Source organism: Camponotus vicinus, unplaced genomic scaffold, assembly GCF_025532165.1.
Source record: "Camponotus vicinus isolate PSW18456_S1 unplaced genomic scaffold, iyCamVici1.0 SCAF_10, whole genome shotgun sequence".
Taxonomy (NCBI): Eukaryota; Metazoa; Arthropoda; class Insecta; order Hymenoptera; family Formicidae; genus Camponotus; species Camponotus vicinus.
In genome coordinates this window covers 18,594,336-18,612,987 of record NW_028141946.1, presented here as the reverse complement: position 1 = coordinate 18,612,987, position 18,652 = coordinate 18,594,336, and the positions used below count along the sequence as shown (strand labels likewise).

At 29.0% G+C, this 18,652-nt stretch overlaps 1 protein-coding gene and 1 long non-coding RNA gene across 3 annotated transcripts in view; both read left to right on the top strand.

Annotated features, from left to right (window-relative positions):
• Positions 1-18,652, top strand: part of Ache-2 (acetylcholinesterase 2) — a 121,356-nt gene that overhangs the window by 1,492 nt on the left and 101,212 nt on the right. The window contains exon 2 of one of the 2 annotated variants that reach the window (XM_083080285.1): positions 2,642-4,067. In XM_083080285.1, the coding sequence (XP_082936411.1) occupies positions 2,915-4,067 (1,153 nt within the window). In that variant the 5' untranslated portion in view covers positions 2,642-2,914. Of the gene's footprint in view, positions 1-2,303; positions 4,068-18,652 lie in introns of those variants that run through there. The other variant, XM_083080286.1, reaches the window with a different exon arrangement.
• LOC145960669 (uncharacterized) lies at positions 5,527-7,765 on the top strand. Its single transcript, XR_014435441.1, has 3 exons — positions 5,527-5,744; positions 5,839-5,933; positions 6,745-7,765. It is a non-coding gene; the product is annotated as an uncharacterized LOC145960669 (long non-coding RNA).

Here is an 18,652-nt window from a genome sequence, read left to right as displayed (position 1 = left end):
TGTTTCTACTATACAATTTGTTGCACTTTAAAAACTTCAAATAAAGTTTTGTTTATAACTTTTTTATTACATTATCGCAAGCGAATAACGATTATGCGATTTCTGATGCGATGATGTATTTTGTGTATTTTGTGTAATTTGTAAATATTATACTGGAAAATGCATATAATGTATAGATGTAATCAAAATTTATGCACAATGGAAATCTAACTTATAAAAAATTTTTTTAAGATTTTAAAAATCTTAGCATTATTAATATTTTTTTGTAATTAAAGAGAATTAATTGTTTCATTTGTTAGAAACATGATTTAGCTCTAAACATAAAAATCAGCTGAATATTGTTCTTTCCCTCTTTCCTCTCTCTCTCTCTCTCTTTCTTTCTTTCTCTCTCTCAATCTCTTTCTTTCTTTTTTTCTAAAATAAAGAAAATTTTTATTAACATATTTATATTAATTACTTATAATTAAAAAATTGATATAATTTATGATTGTAAGAGATCCCAGAGTCTAATGTTGCAAAATTATTCTTTCAATGGAGAGACTTTCCTCTTGATGAAATTTTTATTTAATTTTGACGTAGCGGTTCTCAGAACTAAGTTGCTAAAAATGCTAAATTTTATTTCCTAAATAATATAGTGCATGGTGAACGTTCAACGGCTAATACGTTGACGCAGAATCCCATCGAATCTTCGGTTCATGAAGCTTTAATGATGATTCGTGGCGGACTGCATTATTGCAATCGACACTGTGTAGTATTCTGGCGTTGTGGTTTATGGCGGATACTACAATCGGAAGTAGAAACTGTTTCACGAAATACGTGAAATTATTATCGTGCGTCGCAAACAGTTACACAATCCGATAATCGGACAACTGTAAATAGGAATGTCATTACTAATATTAAGTGTAATTTACGTAATTAGTGATTGAGAAGTGTATATATATATATATATATATATATATATATATATATATATGGCCAATTTCACACATAAACATCACTTAAAATTTAAACATGGACATTATTTCTTTCTATTCTTTTCTGACCCTAGTTAAAAAACAAAGAAAAAAATTAAGAATGCAGATTAATCGATTTTGGTGAAATTAAATTTTAATTGCAAGGAAAAATAATTTTGTACTACACACGCGCACGATTATAGTGATTATTTTATCGTGCGAAATATTTTTAAATATGTGAAAAAATATACGACATAGTTATATAATTTATCTATAAAAATAATTTTATATCATACGCATGATAATTATTTATGATTGAGAATTCACATATGCATTTACAGGCAGTAATTTTTATATATATTATAAAATTGTGTGATAATCATACACTCTTTTGTAAAGAGAATAATTTTACATAATAATGTAATTATGACTTAATTATAAAAGAAAATTATATTACACGCGATAATAACTTACAAATTTTTATCTCAATAATTAATCTATCTACAATAACCGTATCCTTTTTTTATCACGCTGTACTATTTCTTATTATTTATTAAAATTGTTCCACAAAAAATTTATATATTTAATGTGAAAAGTATTTTGCTTCTTTTATTTTTCTCTAAATAGGCTTAGAAGTATCGAAAGAGGGGAGTTGGTAGAGAGTAGTTCTCTTACCGCCGGCCTTTCACTTGCTAACTTGTTGAGTCTCTCTCTTGGCAGATACAGTGCCCATGGGAAACGCTTTATGACAATTCTAAATCTTTTATGTGGATATTATTTTTCAATTACCTATAAAAGTTTTATAGTAAAAAGAGTATCCGTTGTAACATACTGTTGTAGCGATGTAATGTATGTGACACTCGCTTTTTATGAAAGATTGAAATTAAGATTAATATTTTAAACAATCTAAATAAATATCTTAATATTCATGTTTTAATATCTATCGCATAAAAAAGTAATAAAAATAGATAAACAATTAACTCAATAAAATATTAATCTCAGTGTAATATTCAAATCAAATGCGAATGAGCAGTATTATTGCAAAAGGAATGATTTTTTAGCGAAGCAGAAAGACCACTTTGGAGGAATAAAGTTTTTACACAAACTGTCATGTTTTACAACACTGCGATTGAAAACGATTTATTTTTATCGTGTTGCAATAATAATTAAATTAAGCTTCACTTACTGTTACTAAAGTAATTACGTAAGAAATGAACCATATTTTTATCTTATCTTTTTTGGCATTTTGAATTATTGCGCAAAAGCTGATAGATTGAAATAATTATTGGCGCAAAAATATTTGTATATATCTTCATAAAAATTTGTATTTTAATGCCGATCTTGTATGGAAGTAGATTAACATTTCATTAAATTGTGTTTAATCTGTTTTTAATATTGACGAACTGCAAAAATTATTCTTTTTTTTAAAATCGAAATCAGATATAAGACAGCAAAAATACGCAGGATGTTTTATAGCTTTCCACAGTGTAACAAAGTTTTCCTTTGTTAAAAAGCAACATGCAAAGTGCATTGAATGCAACTTGCGTAAGATTGACGATTTACCTAAGGGAACTCTATCCCTCAAAATCGTCTTACTCTTCGCCAAAGAATCACTTTCTACTCCCGTTCGCCCATGTTCTTGATACATCACGTGCATAAGAGGAAACTTCTTTCCTGTATCTTCCTAGATGACAACGAAGACATCGGGATAGGCGATTCCTGAAGCGTGCAAAATTCTGACAAACTAGACGCGTGCTGAATGAAAACTCGACGAGTTTATCTTCGCGCAAAGGACGCTTAGTGGAGTATTTAATCATCAAATAATGATGATTAAATAGTTGAACTCTCGCAGTGCCACTTGTAGTGACCACAAGGATCCCACTCGCGAGAACGTCAAACACGATCGATACAACAGACAAGACAATTGTTTCTTATCGAATACAAGAATATTCAATTCGATCATGAGTTTTTGGATGAATTGTCCATCGTTGTTGCTGTTGCTGTTAGGCCTGAGCCTGCACAGCGCGTGCATCACGCGAGCGAACGTCGCCGGCCAGCATGGTGGCCAGGACAATGATCACGACGATCCTCTGTTGGTGGAGACTACGAGCGGCTTGATGCGCGGTTTCACTCGTACGGTGCTTGATCGCGAGGTCCACGTATTCTACGGGGTGCCATTCGCAAAACCTCCGGTTGGGCCGTTGCGGTTTCGTAAGCCGCTGCCAATCGAACCGTGGCACGGAATCTTAAATGCTACAACGTTACCTAACAGTTGCTATCAGGAGCGTTACGAGTACTTCCCTGGTTTCGAGGGCGAGGAGATGTGGAATCCAAACACTAACATCTCCGAGGATTGTCTGTATCTAAATATCTGGGTGCCACAAAAGCTGCGTCTGCGTCACAAACCAGAGTCACAGGACAACGCCGGTAATAATGGCATGGCGATATTAGTATGGATCTACGGCGGTGGTTTCATGAGTGGCACCGCCACTCTGGACGTTTATGACGCCGATCTCATGGCAGTGGCCGGGAATGCGATAATCGCATCGATGCAGTATCGAGTGGGTGCTTTCGGTTTTCTGTACCTAAATCAGCATTTTAGTAACAGCGAGGAGGCACCGGGCAATATGGGCCTTTGGGATCAAGCTTTGGCTCTTAAGTGGCTTCGCGAAAATGCGCGCGCCTTCGGCGGCGATCCCGATTTGATTACGATCTTTGGCGAATCCGCAGGCGGCAGTTCGGTATCTCTACATCTGATCTCACCGGTTACGCAGGGTTTGGTACGTCGGGGGATCCTCCAGAGTGGTACTCTGAACGCTCCGTGGAGTTATATGACCGGTGAAAAGGCGAATGAGGTGGCCCGAGTATTGGTAGACGATTGTGGATGTAATTCGACGATGCTGCAGGAAAATCCAGCGCGAGTTATGGCCTGCATGAGGTCGGTGGACGCAAAAACCCTCTCCGTGCAGCAGTGGAACAGTTATTGGGGTATCCTGGGCTTCCCGTCGGCACCCACTATCGACGGCGTCTTTCTACCTAAAGATCCGTTGGACTTGGTCAGGGAGGCGGATTTCAAAGACACCGAGATCCTGATTGGAAATAACGAAAACGAAGGTAGGGACATCAATGTTGTGTATATATATATATGTGTGTGTGTGTGTGTGTGTGTGTGTGTGTGTGTGTGTACAAGAGTGTTGTTTTACGGTGGCATTATTGCGACGCTATTTATGGCCGGTGGCGCGGTTAAGCCACCAGCATATTATATGGCTGGCTTTTTGTGAATGAAAATATGTGTCTACATGGCTTCACATGGCATTCTTAACAGAAAGATGTGAAACAAGGCAATTTTTATAGATCTTTTAGATTTTTAGATTATTTTACAATTATTTTAATATATCGAAAATTTAATTTGCACGCCAATTCAATTTACGATCTAAAAATATGAATAATAACTTGTAGAGATTAAATTTATCTCGCGATTTTTTCTTTTTATGCCACTTTCGATTCGGTAGAAAAAAATTATTTTCTTGTATAATATTATTACATAAATGCAGAATTCATATATTGTTTATTATTATATTATTATTATCATATATTGTTTATTATCATACATCAAATTTGTTATATTTAAATTAATCTTTTGATGTTTATTTTATTCATTGATTTAATGTATTTTATATTTTTAGTTTTAAATATTTTTTCTTCGAAATAAATTTTTGATTAAAACTTTTTCCAATAAAAGACTTTTTTCAAATCGATTGCAAAATTTATGTACATCTTTAAAATTTAATTAAAATAAATATCGGTATAATTTCTTTCTATTTTTTAACTTTTCCGCAGTAAAAATTAGAATTTGCATTAAATTTTTTTCAAGAAAAAGTAGATTTTGAGATTTATTAAAATTAATTATTATAATTCGATGCACAAGATTTACGTTGAATTATTGCACACGGACTTAACAGGATATTCTTAATTATATGTAATTAAAATGATATATACATATATATTTAAGTGCTGTTAAATGCATTTAATTTCTCTAGTTTTGTTAATTGTATCTCACAGTTAACCAACAGTTTTATTTTATTGTGTTATGTCAAAGTTGATTTATGATTCAATTATTTCGCAGTTATTTGAATCGTACATTTACTCATGTACTGTATACATCTGTATACTGTATACATTATCTCGCGATAATTTTGAATAAAATAATGAAGAAAAATATCTGTATGTATGTATCTGCAAAGATTGCAATATTTAAACATCTATCTATCTGGTCAGTATTTACATTATATTAATAATCGCTTACAACGTGATTATTTCTACTAACATGTCAACAAGCATATCAGCAAAATGTCATCCAAGGTTATCAGCAAAGAGTTCTGCGATTTAGAAACATCGTTCTTTTCACTCAATGATAAACTGGATTACTCGAAATAAAGCTACGTAATGATAAAAGCCATTGCGACCAATTGGTACGTGGTTCTGGCATATATTGATTAAGTGGTCAATAGAGAATGAAATGCGCGACATATATGTAGCGGCTATAGCCTGATATTCGGATGTTTTTTCATTGATATTTGAGGAGAAATATTATATATTATTTTTAATTAGTAGTGCATATTCTATTCATGTACTAATAATATTTATTTAATCGAAACTCTATGAATTCGTTACTGATAAGAATTATTTCTCCACGTCTCTATGTATTGAAATTCAAGTATGTGATTTATATTTATAAATGCGAAGAGGAGAGATGATTTGATAAAATTTCAGTTCACTGAATAAATATAGGCAAGTCAGATAAATTCAATAGAAACTTAATAAATTATATTTAATCGAAATATAAATTATAAATAAAATTATTTTAATAACGAAATTTCGGTAGATTAATTTTGCAGTTAAATAATGAGAGAGAGATGCTTTTATTCTATAACCATAAAATTCTAATGAAACATCTATCAAAAAAAGGAAGATGATTAGGTATACATTTTTTAATAAAAAATATAATAAGATTATATTATCAAAATTATACATGGTTATAATTTGATGAGAAAACTCTATATGTCTAAAAGTTTGGTTAGAATATAATGGATCTGTATTATCTATCTTTGCGAGAAGTACAAAGAAATATATTCATTTTATTCACGTGATAAATCGGTCAGTTAATTCTGAAACGATTTCGCATGTCAAATGATGCAAATTGAGCGATATATTACAATTACTCATTCCATGTCTCTTCTCATTTTCCGCATTTCTCTCTACTTGCATATATTTTGCTTTTTATAATCTGACGGAAAGTGTTACGCGATGTCTCTTGCAAACATATTGCATCTCAAAAATTGATAATTCTTAAATTATTAATAGATGTCAAAACAAAATCTCTAAAATTTATAATACCTTATGAGCGATAAGTAGTTTTTATCAATGTTTCTGATTACTAATTAATGTATATATAATCTTATTTTATATCAAGCATTTTTATGGGAGTTTATCTCTTGTGTTTCTTACAATAATTTTTTTTAACAACTTTTTTTCGTGTCTTTCGTAATTCCTCACAAATATGTCTCGTGCAAGATAAAAGTTGGACAGTTTATGCTTTTTGTTGCTTATTTCATTAATTAAGTACCAAAAGGGTTAATAACTCTTGTAACTTTTGCGCTTTTTCATAATCGTTTAATGCATAAACGATATTTTATTAGCAATCCGAATAGACACACATGTATCTTTTATATATCTTTTTCGTTATGCAAACGTTACTGGCGATTTAATGACTATATTGCTTCCCACGCAGGATCGTTATCTTATGTTTGATTATCCAGGCGCTTTCTGTTGCTGGCGCATCTATCGAACATGCAAATGCCGTGCCGAGATGATAAATCGGTATTGTCTGCAGAGGCCGCGCACACATGTATACGTTTAGTGCGAGTTTAATTCAAAATATAACCAAGCCTGCTAGCTAAATCAGTTAATTCAACTTTGCTATTGACAGCCAGTCACTACCGAGCGCAATCCTGTCTTCTTTTATTTATAGTCATTTTAGAGAGCGAAAAGAGAGAAGAAAGAGGGAGGAAAGAGAGAAAGAGAGGGAGTTGCTCGAATTGGCATTTGGCAGAAATTTTTAAAAACTATTATAAATGGACAGGAAGAGGAGGAAAGTAAAATAGATTAAACAATGAGAGAGCGCCAAGGATAGAGTGTTCGGGGCTATTGTTGAAATTGGATTGAATTCCGCATGTATATCCAAATATCGGCAACAGGTTTCTAGCAATGGCAGAACGAGGATAGGATTTGCTGAATGGATGAAAGGAGGAGAAGGAGGGAGAGGAGGAAGAGGAGGAGGAAGAAGGGAAAGAGGAGAAGTGTAATTTTTGTCGGGGTCAGAACTCGATCACGAGCACGAGGAGATTTAATTAAGGATATTCTAGTGGATGATTGGTGATGTTACATTGAATTGTTATACCGTACAGGAAATCCATATTTTCCACGACACATTGCGCGGAACGTCACCACAATCAGATCATTCAAGCATACTGGCTCGTAACGCGACGTTTCATTAACTTTATTGAAATTATTTAATATTGCTGGACATATTACGCATATTTTATTTAAAATAAAATTAAGCAATTTGAATTTTGATGTAACGATCATTTTTCATCTTACATAATTAAATTAATAGGATTGCAAAGTAGAAAAATTAACTTTTTAATGAATAAAATACTTTGTATTAAGAACAAGGAAATATGTGAATTATCAAAAATATTGTGCATAATGATAAATATTTTGTTGGAATTAATAAAACAATGAATAGATAATTTAATTTTTATTCACGCACAAGAGAACGCAAAATTTAAAAAATTACTTAATCAATTTAAATTTTAAACTGAAAAGAGTGACACAATCTTTTTTTAATGAATTTCAAGTGAACTTTACTTCACCAAAGTTATAATTTGACGTTTAATTATCATGGTAGTTAATACTAAAGAATAAAAGTTTTTGAGAGACAAGTTTTTGAAAATAGTTTTTCATGAAATTTCTTTTACAGAAAAAAATATTTACTTCAAATATGTCAAAGAATCTACTATTAAAATATATTTTATTTAGCAATATCAATCTCAAAGCAGATTTTTCTAAAGATTAAACAATGTCCGATCCAAACTAGAGATTGTTCGCGCTCTCCAATCTCTTACAACGATATCTCAGAGTCGAAAGTGATGAAGGCGATCATTAATAGCTGTTTCACGCTCGAATGAATCAGGGCAATTAAGTACCTGGCCGTCCACCTTTGTCCCTTCTGCTTCTTCACTTCGTTCTATATTGAACCTAAATCAGGAATGTTCTCTTTTTAACAGAATATAATCAAGATAATAATTTGAGAATAATTTATTCTCGGATGTTATGCAATAAGAAATTTTCTATAAAACTATCGCATAGTTTATCAAAAAATATACTAAATAAAGAATAAGCAGCATTCCTTTTTAAAATATTATATAAATATTTTCCATTTTTTATATAATAATCAGTATTTTTAAATTAAATACTTTACAATTGAGCGTTAAAATTGAGTATTATTAGTCTCAAAATATTAGTCATCAAATACGAACTTGAATTTGCCATATATGCATATCATAAAATTTTTCACTGATTATGAACAAATTTCATATTAATCTCAAATTATTTTATACTATAATATAAATGAAATTATATATGTATATGTGAAAAAACATATATAATACTATTGTTTATATTATTGTTTTGCTTTATTTTCAATAAGATTATATATACGTTAATATTATATATAGTAACATTTAAATAAATTACCAAAATTATAGAATATATTAATAGATGTAATTATATATATATAATTAAATTTATCAACTTTACTTTGCAGCTATCGATTTATTTAAATGATTACTTAACAAGTATTTTGTTAATTACGTTTTTATTAATATCTTAATTTAATATTCGAGAAAATATCACTTTTAATGATAACAGCAGTAATTTGATATTCTATGTAAATATTTTGAATAATTGAAAGATACAAAATTGCATGAAAAACTTATTTTAATATCAATATTGCAAGCAACATTTTTCATTAATTAAGATATCAATAAATGTTATTGAGATTGTACAAAATACTATTGTATGTAAAATACACACATTTTGTACTCTTTTCATTCTCTTAATTACTAACATCCATTTCGATTATCTGATATCTCTGTTTGTTTGTGTAATTTGGGAACGTGAAGTGACAGACATCAAATATTATCGAATAATACATCAATCTTATGAGAGCGAATTGTGCATTAGTAAAAGAAATATCAGTAATTTACGATAAAACTCAATGTTAATTATATAATTATGACAAAACTTTGACATTTGTTGCATCAAAATATAATTCTTCTCTAAAATGTATTTTTATCTAAAACTTCTCTCATTACATTTTATAATATATGTTGCTTGACATTTATATGACTTGTAGCTGTATTTTGGCATCTAAGTTAGCTAATTGTAAGTAACGTTTACATGTGTTACGTGATAGCTTCTAGATTTATGTTTCAAGTACTTGTATATAAACTTCGCTTTATATTCGGGTCAAAGTGGTTTTGCTACATATTAATCATGAATAAAACACATCAGCTACATTGTTGCAAAATAAAAACGTATAAGACATAGCGAAAGAAAAGAAATTTTTGCAAAATAAAATGATATTTTTTTTTTAGATGAGACTCACTCGAAGCTAAAACTCTATTTATCAATTTGATAGTTTCATAAAGAAACATTTATTTTCACAAGAAACATCGTTATGTTTGTAGAATGCAATATTATCGAATTCTATGTAAACTATTATCAGACTGATAATCAACACAATTTAATATTATTAAAAAAAAGAAATAAATGCAAAATTCGGAAAATTGTGTTATACATTGTGATATTATATCTGAATTTAAAAGATTATAACTCCTAAAGATTATAAAGATAAAAGCCAAAACTCCTTGAAGATGTACCACTGGAAACAGGTCAGATCATGTAGCTTTCAACAAGATAATTACTTAGCATATTTTTCATTATTTGAAAAGCGTATAATTAATCAGCTTTTTCGAACAAAATTAAATCTGCCATGCAGATCTTGTGGCTTGGAATACCCAGTCACCTGATTTGACGCTATTAGATTTTTGACCTTTGAGGGAAAATATCTTGTTTATCATAAACGCTCAACAAAAGGAGACATGAAACGACGGATTTAGGAAGCTTGCCATTTTTTAAATTCTACAAAAGTTTTGAACGTCGTAAATAGCGTGAGACGACGATAGAAAGATATTTCCATCAACGTAGCAAATACTTTGAATATTTTTAACTATTTTGAATCATTTTCGAGCAATATTAAATTATTTTTAAGCAAAAGTTATTCCTTTTTAAAAGCTCTATCCAACGTTGTCCCATGTTGCCATTCGAAATTTTCAACTTTGCTCCCAGTTTTCGGTATTTCCACGGGTCTCCCAAAAATGAAAGTACCTAACCTAACCATCAGAAACTTCAGATAGACTTTTATGGTAAACATGTTTTTGCTAACTTCCTAGCACCACTCCTTTTTAAAGTAAAAGGGATGGATGGGTGGTTTGAAACATTCGATTCTTTCTCCGAAAAATAAAAAAAAATGATTTAATATACATAAATACTAAAATATATCTAATATATACAGGTTTTTAAATCTGCCTTGAAAAAATGAGTATCGTAAAATTAAAAATTAATTATTGCGATAAATATACATGCCACATATAATTCCTATCGTGCGACTAAATATCGTGGCTCATTGAGTAACATATTTTTTGTAGGATAACATTTTAATTTTGTACCACAGCATTTTATTGATTACGATGGTTATCGTAATTTATTCTTCTTTGTAATACAAAATATCGAAATAGATAACTATGCTTTTACTATTATTGCACTTTGTTAATTATTTGGCTACTGCTGAAAGCTGGTCGTTTTAATACTAGCTTTATGTATACATTGCAACGGATAATTAAGCAGGTCATAACGGATACTCTGAAAAACAGTACGTTTAGTTAATACCCTTTTGCATACCTTTTAAGTTAGTTTCTTTACCCATTTCGTAATTTTAATTACACTGAAAGTATATCGCGGTTAATTACACCAAGGTTTCAACTTCCCGACCTGTAAGCTAACAAATAAAAAAATCTTCCTTTCAAAAACAAAAGATCTTTTGCATTAAATTTTTTTATCTTAGATATGTTTGTAATATTTAATGTAAAAATAATTATACTAAACGTATGGATTTTTTGCTTGTGATAATTTGACGAATTAGAAAAAAGAAACATGTAACATACATATATAAAATAAATATTTATAATAATCATATTAGAATATATATAAATATTTATCTAAATAGATTCGTATCTACTTATGATTAATAAAAGAGAAAGAGGGGGGAAAGACAGAGAGAGAGAGAGAGAGAGAGAGAGAGAGAGAGAGAGAGAGGAGAAAAATGCATATTTCTACAGCATATTATATTAATCTCTCATTAAAAAATAACAAGAATAAAGAATAATTAAATCTATTAGCAAAACTAAACTTGATATTATTGATTACTGTGTAGATTTCATAGAATTTATGTCATAAATTTCGGATGCAAATTTTATGGAGCATTCGTATTCACCGTACACGCTCAAAAATTTATAATTTCGCCAGACAACGCGATATGCATATTTTTCTAAATCCTCTCACCAGTCTGTGCAACTTTATTAACGCGTGGCTATTGTAAACGGAGCAAAATTTTTTATACAGTAACAATTTTTCGCTCTGCATTCCACGCCGCTGAGATGATCCGATCAAGCCAGTCGACGTCGAAAAAAATTCAAGTTGTTTCTGGTGATTTGTCACGCGGCGCGTGCTGCTGAATCGATTAAAAACGTAAAAATAAAAAAAGGAAAAAAACTAAAAACGCTAACAGACCATCGGCACCATCGGCGCATATGCAATGTTTCCTAAAAAGAAAAAATAAATAGCGCTCTATTACTTTAAAGAATAATTCTTGACGATACATGTTAATTCTTGACCTCCTTGACCAAGTTTGAATAAATTATTTTTTTTTTTTGGTAATTAACATGGAGACACGAAAAGAGGAGAAAAAAAGTTGAAATCACATATTATTTATAAAGTCGACATACGACATAGATTTGTGATAATGACAATAATAGACATGCGATGATACGAGATTATATATGACCCCGTTTTGATTATTATTTCAAGATTTGTTAGTTTTATGTCATATTTTGGACACTGAAAAAACACGAACGCGAAAATGTTTCTAATTAATTAATTTTGTTTTAATTAATTTTGTTATCTTTGTATAACATTTTTACTTGAAATAGCAGTAGATCATCCAATTGTTACTGAAAGGTTTTTCATTGATATTAATTATATGATAAAGAGATTTATAACAAAATATGAATATTATATTTAAAAAATAAGAATAATCTTGAAATCTGCTTGAAAATATCAATTTAAAAATCCCTCTTGAAGTCAAAGAAATATGTAAAATTTGTTTTTCATCAAAATTATTATGAAAATATAAAAAATATTGAAATGATGACTTTAATATTTTTTATATATAATAAAAAGATAATATTTAAGATAATTATGATTGAGATATTATCTTATGTGTATATTTTCTATCTTGAATATATTAATTTTGTCTGTCATAACTTTTATTATATGCTCGATTTTGTAATATTTTACATGTAATATGTACTTAATTATCCATTAAATTTTTGAAATGTTTTTTAAATGATACAATAAATAACTTTTTAAAATGTTATTTTATGGTAATTTATTTATTTAAATTATTAATAAATGTGCAATTTTTTATTACTTTACAAAATTATTATCAATAAAAAATTATTTCTTTCTAAAAGACTTTTAAGAACGATAGAACTTTCAAAAAAAATGCTTCACTTATGAAAGAAAAATATATAGTTACGGTTTTCTATATAATATATTTGGAATAATTTACATTTATATGTGTATTTTATATATTGTGTGAACATACAGTATATGGAATAAAATAAGTATAAAAAAATAAAAGGAACATTTTTTGTTTTTAAAGAAAAATTTTCTTTCACATTTTCTTGAATAATATCTCCTTATGCGTTCTTAAAATCACTTTCGTATGCTATTCTGGAAGAGCGTTTCTTATTTCGTTACAGACTTTCTATTTTGTCTTATTCATCTGACAACTTGACTTTCTGCGCTGTTTTTCTTATTCCTATGTTTGTTTTATAGTAGTTCAAACTCCTAATCATCGTTCTGTTTTAACATTCATGTAAGAATTGCAGAAACAATCTTTCACATAGTTTTGCTTGAGATTGCATTGAATTATTGAAAAGCATCATCATCGTTAATTTAAAAACAACATGCGAAGTTATAGTATGTATTTAGATTATTCAAAAAATTATATTAAAAACTCATTGATCAAAAAAATATGATTTTTAACATTACAGAATTATTGACTTCGTATATATGATAATTTATATTAGTAATCTTTATTTCAATACGTATTTTATCTTTTTATGTTATAATATGTAAATTTGTTTTTTTAAATACATGTAAATTATTTGTTTATAGTTTACTATAGTTGTCTTTTTGCACACTTTTTGCAAAATTAAAACATTAAATAAAATACATACACAATCTATTTTATTTTTATCAACATAAACTTATTGTTAGTTTTAATTAAATTTTACTTACATTATTATTTTACTTACATTATCATTATTCAATTTAAAGAAATCTTCTTGAATAATTTAATACAATAATTTAATACAATTTGTATCGCGTATTTTTACTTTGCATAATTTTCTATGATTTCTTTTTCATTATATTTAATATCCAATTTTGAATTATTTCATTTTTATAATAATAATTTTGCAACAGTTTGTGATATAATATTTTGTGAATAATTACATCATTATTATTCATTAATGCTTACATGGAGCTAACGATTGCTGAAGTTATTTTAAAATTTACCTTTACATACAAACTACTTCGATTAGTATTAAATTTTCTAAGAGAAGATTTAACGCTTGTATTAATATATAATATACAAAGATTATCACATGGCACATGTAGCGAAGATATCTAAAGCGAAAAAGATTTTATAGCAGGAGAGAGACAGCTCATATCTCTCGTCGTATCTTACATTGATCTTTTTCTTTTACTCTTGTTCCCACTCGTCCTTTAGGTTGACTGCACGTACCTCGTTCTACTTACGCTCAAGACGTCGCATCTCATGTGAGCGCACCTCGCATCAAATCCACAAGAGGTACTTTACGGACCAAGTCTTGCAATTTTTTTCATAGACAGTGTATGAAAGATACATGAAACAGTGTTTAAAAAAAAGATTAATTAAATTCGCACACCAATATTAGAGCAATCTGACTATACAGGCTTTTATATAGCATAATTCTTCTCTAATCATCAATGTTTTATTAATCATTTATTTTTCATTAGTCATTTATTTCATTATTCATTTATTTTGAATATAAAGCATGCAAATATATTTTTTAAAATCTTAAATTTGTTCATAATATAGATATAATAAATATAAATTGCGTGTATCGATCAAGCGTTGCGCCAAAATTAGAAAAAGACAAAACTAAAAAAAATAGTCTAATTTTTCTTTAAATAAATAAGTCTATAGATATTAGATTTTCATAAGTTAAGGCCGTTTTAATGTACTATTGTACATTTATTGTAGTTGAAATAATTCGAAAATTCTGATCTTAATGATGCTTTGTCTAGTTTCTCCAAAGACGTCTCTAATATAAGCATCGAGCTATTTCTGTTTTATCTCGAAAAAGAGACCTTTAAAGATGAAAGTGAAGAATAGGAAATGCGTTCGTACAATAGTACGCTAAATTAAATTTTTCGAAATCATGCTTACGATTGATGTTTCGAAATGTGTTACACTCAAAGGTAGAGAACAGTACTTGAAGTTTGATACGTGCATTCCAAAAAGGTACTATCAATCGGTTAGAATTTCAAACATTAATGTAATTCTATGCTGCAATTTTAATAAATGTAAAAAACTTCTCTTTTTATATTTTTTTCATAAATTTCAAATTCATAAATTTTTATGCAGTTTTTTTATATATTATAAATTTTATAAACTCTAAAATAAGTGAAAAATACTAAAAACAGTAAAACATACTCGGTTTATTGATCTAGCATACAGAGATAATACTACAAAATAATTTATATACTCTGTAAATCTTGTTCGTTGAGTATAAATCTTATGGCTTTATGAAAAATCTAATTTAATGTAATTAAAACAATTCTATATCAAATAATTATTATTGTATCTCTTGTTTTGTCAAATAATTGAAAAGGAATTAACAGAAATTATTTAAAATAATTTTTTTCTACTATCTTATAATAAATAATTTTATTAATATGGTTAGCCATTATGTATTTTATGTGTATGTGTGTAATTAAGATAAAAGTGGCTTTATAATAATTTTACAAAAAATAATAATATTATTTTAAAAAATATTATTTTAAATAAGGGCAATATTGTCTGCAGCTATGTGAATGTAGAAAAAAATTACGTTAAAAGCAATCGCAATTTTTATTTTATTTTATTACATAAAAAAATTTATAAGTTTATCTTTTATTTTTCTGTAATAAAGTATGTATTATTAAAGATATGTTACAGAGGAAGAAAATGTTCTTGTAGATTTTTCTTGTGATGATTAAAATAAGGCATACGGTTGATATGTCAAATATTAAAATAGAAATATTTGTTTTTGTGAGGATATTTGATTTTTTTCTGTTTTAAAATTATATGTGTGTGTGTACAAAATAATAAAAAAAATTACTAATATTTTGATACTATGGACATTTTACGCAAATTTATATAATCTACATACATTTGAATGTTCAAGTTGAAGCAAATAAAACTCTTGTGGAATAAATTATTATCCGAGATAGTAATTTAAATTTAAACAACAGAGAAGAAGATTTTATTAAACGAGAGATGGTAATTAAACTATACATAATCTCTTACCTATATGCAAATAAATTAATGGTAGCTCAATTTTTTTATACTCTACTTAATAATATAATAATAATAATAAAATAAGTATGGAAATTCATTTTTAAATTGCTAATAAAATATTATAGGAGCAATTTATTTAACAAAAAAATTATTTTTTTTTAAATAAAAATAATTCAATATATAATTATTACTTACGGTGATTTTAAAACTATAAAATTATATAGCATAAAATATGTTTAATTTTTTGCAATGTGATAAAATCATTTGTACATTCTACATATATAGATCTAGGGCCATCACATAAGACTAGGGCATAAGACTATCCAATGAGCATCGAGTATTATGTTATGTATGTAAGTCAATATGACGACTCAATGCTCGATGCTCATTGGTCCATACGGCCTTACGCCGTGCACATGCAGCTATGCAATTTCATGCGCGGTGGGCCTTATCTTTTCAAACCCATCTAGTTCGCGACCGGCGTCGCTTGGCGTCGCTACTTGTAATCGCGTGAAGTTGACGATCTTTTCCGAGAAGGACGCGGGTCGCGGGTGAGCTTTTTGGCGCCGGGAGCGTCGAACGATCCTTGTTTTGCGATACGCAATTATCTGTGTCGCAAAATTTGTCGTGTGTGTTACCAGTACTGTCTAGAAGAACAATTGAAAAGTATTAATTATCGATCAACAACATTCTCTTCGACGTCCTGTTTGTCGTTTCAAATCGGCGATCAGATCTATCTACGAAGACATTTTCGCTCTTCTATCAATCATTCCGCATGATTTTCTCGACATACGATCGAGGAAATCCGAGAAGTTATCACGTACGTAATGGACTTGTTAATTAATAAACTTTCACGAGAGCATTATATTAATTAATTATTCTCGTCTTGCAGTCGAGGAAATCGGGCGTCGCGATGTGACGTCACGAACCGCGTAGTAGCGCGAAGTCGCGCGGCAGTGTGTCCTTCGAGTGTCCCTTGACGTCACGCGTCTAGTACGTGTCAGTACATGTTGATCTTTGGCGTTGTATGGTTCAATTACGGTTTATGAAACTCGTGTGCTTTACAAATTGTGCGGGAGTGTCGAGTTGAGTAACGGGCGATCATCGAAAAGTGCGAAAGACATTCATCATCGACGTGCGTTGCGTCATCTTCAGCTGGCTACGATTTTTCACCTATCGAGGGGCACATCGTTCCACATTATTTCTTGTCAGCCGAATCGGATAGCGTATAAAAGCAAACATCGTCGATTTGAGGACTCCTCTTCGAGACTTCGTAATTAATTAAGGTACGTGACCGCAATCAGCTGTTTCTGCTTCTTGCAGTACAGTCAGGTCTGCGGTCAAATTTAATAATATACCGATTCGTAATAATATTACGAAATTACGTTACATGTAAATCTTTTTTATTAAGTATATTGCACATTAATTCAAGATTAAATTCTTATTCAAAAATAAGCAATGAATTGATATGTATAAATAATTATTAATTTTAAATATACACACATATATATAAAATATATTGTATAAGTACTTTGAAACATTAATAGTGACAAATACATAGTGTAGAAACGATTTAATATATGTGAGTTTTATAAAAAAAAAAAATCTCAAAAAATATAATATTAATTATATCAAAAAATAATATTAAATATAAATCAATATTATATCAAATTAATAATTTTATATCAAAAGAATATTAAATATATCAACAAATATATAATCTTAATATATAAAAAAATAATTGGATGAAAGTTTGCACGATTGTTTCTTGACAAGGAATAGAAAAATGGTATTGCATTTTTGTCCGCAGTAATCATTTTTAGACTTTTTTGTTTTCTACGAACAGTAATATCAGCTTTCAAATACACATGGCTCTGAGTGATTTGCACATGGTGGTCACGCGGAATTTTAAATAACTGAAGAAAGGTTCTTTCGCGGGTCATGCCCGCGATTCACTGAGGGCATGCATATTTTAGAGACTGGGAAGGTGCGAAGGTATAAACGAGACTACCTGTACTTTCGTGCACTTTAAATTATGATTCTCCGCCTTCCTGCCTTTCTGAAATGAAGATAAGTTTAACTTATATTAATGTCATTGTTTTCCTAGAAAATATGTGCCGAAACATTTCATCTATGAGAAGTAGTGAATGTGTCGAGTGTGTGTGTATATTTAAAAGAAATATATTGACCTTTTTTGAAAATCGTTTAATTCGGCAATAAAAGTTACAGTAATTTTGAAAGAATTATACTCACTTCATTAAAGATCACTTTGATTTACAAGATCTTGAATTACGTGCACTTTGAAATGGATTGTAAACTCTTCTGATTTTTGAGATATATCACTTCAAAATTTTTTGTACTTTTAATGTTAAAATTTTTATGTTTTTACTTATGGAGATGTTTTTGAAAACTTGATAGAATGCTGAAACAAATATATAAATATAGATAAAGTCAAATTATTATTAAATATATTATTTTATACAACTTACATTATTTTGACATGAAAAAGATAAAACTGAAAGAATATTATTGAAAATTTGTAAAATTTGTAAAATTTTTTAAAATAATATACTAATCTCCATTATAGCATAGAATTTCTTAATATGGAGAGTTTTTCAAAGTC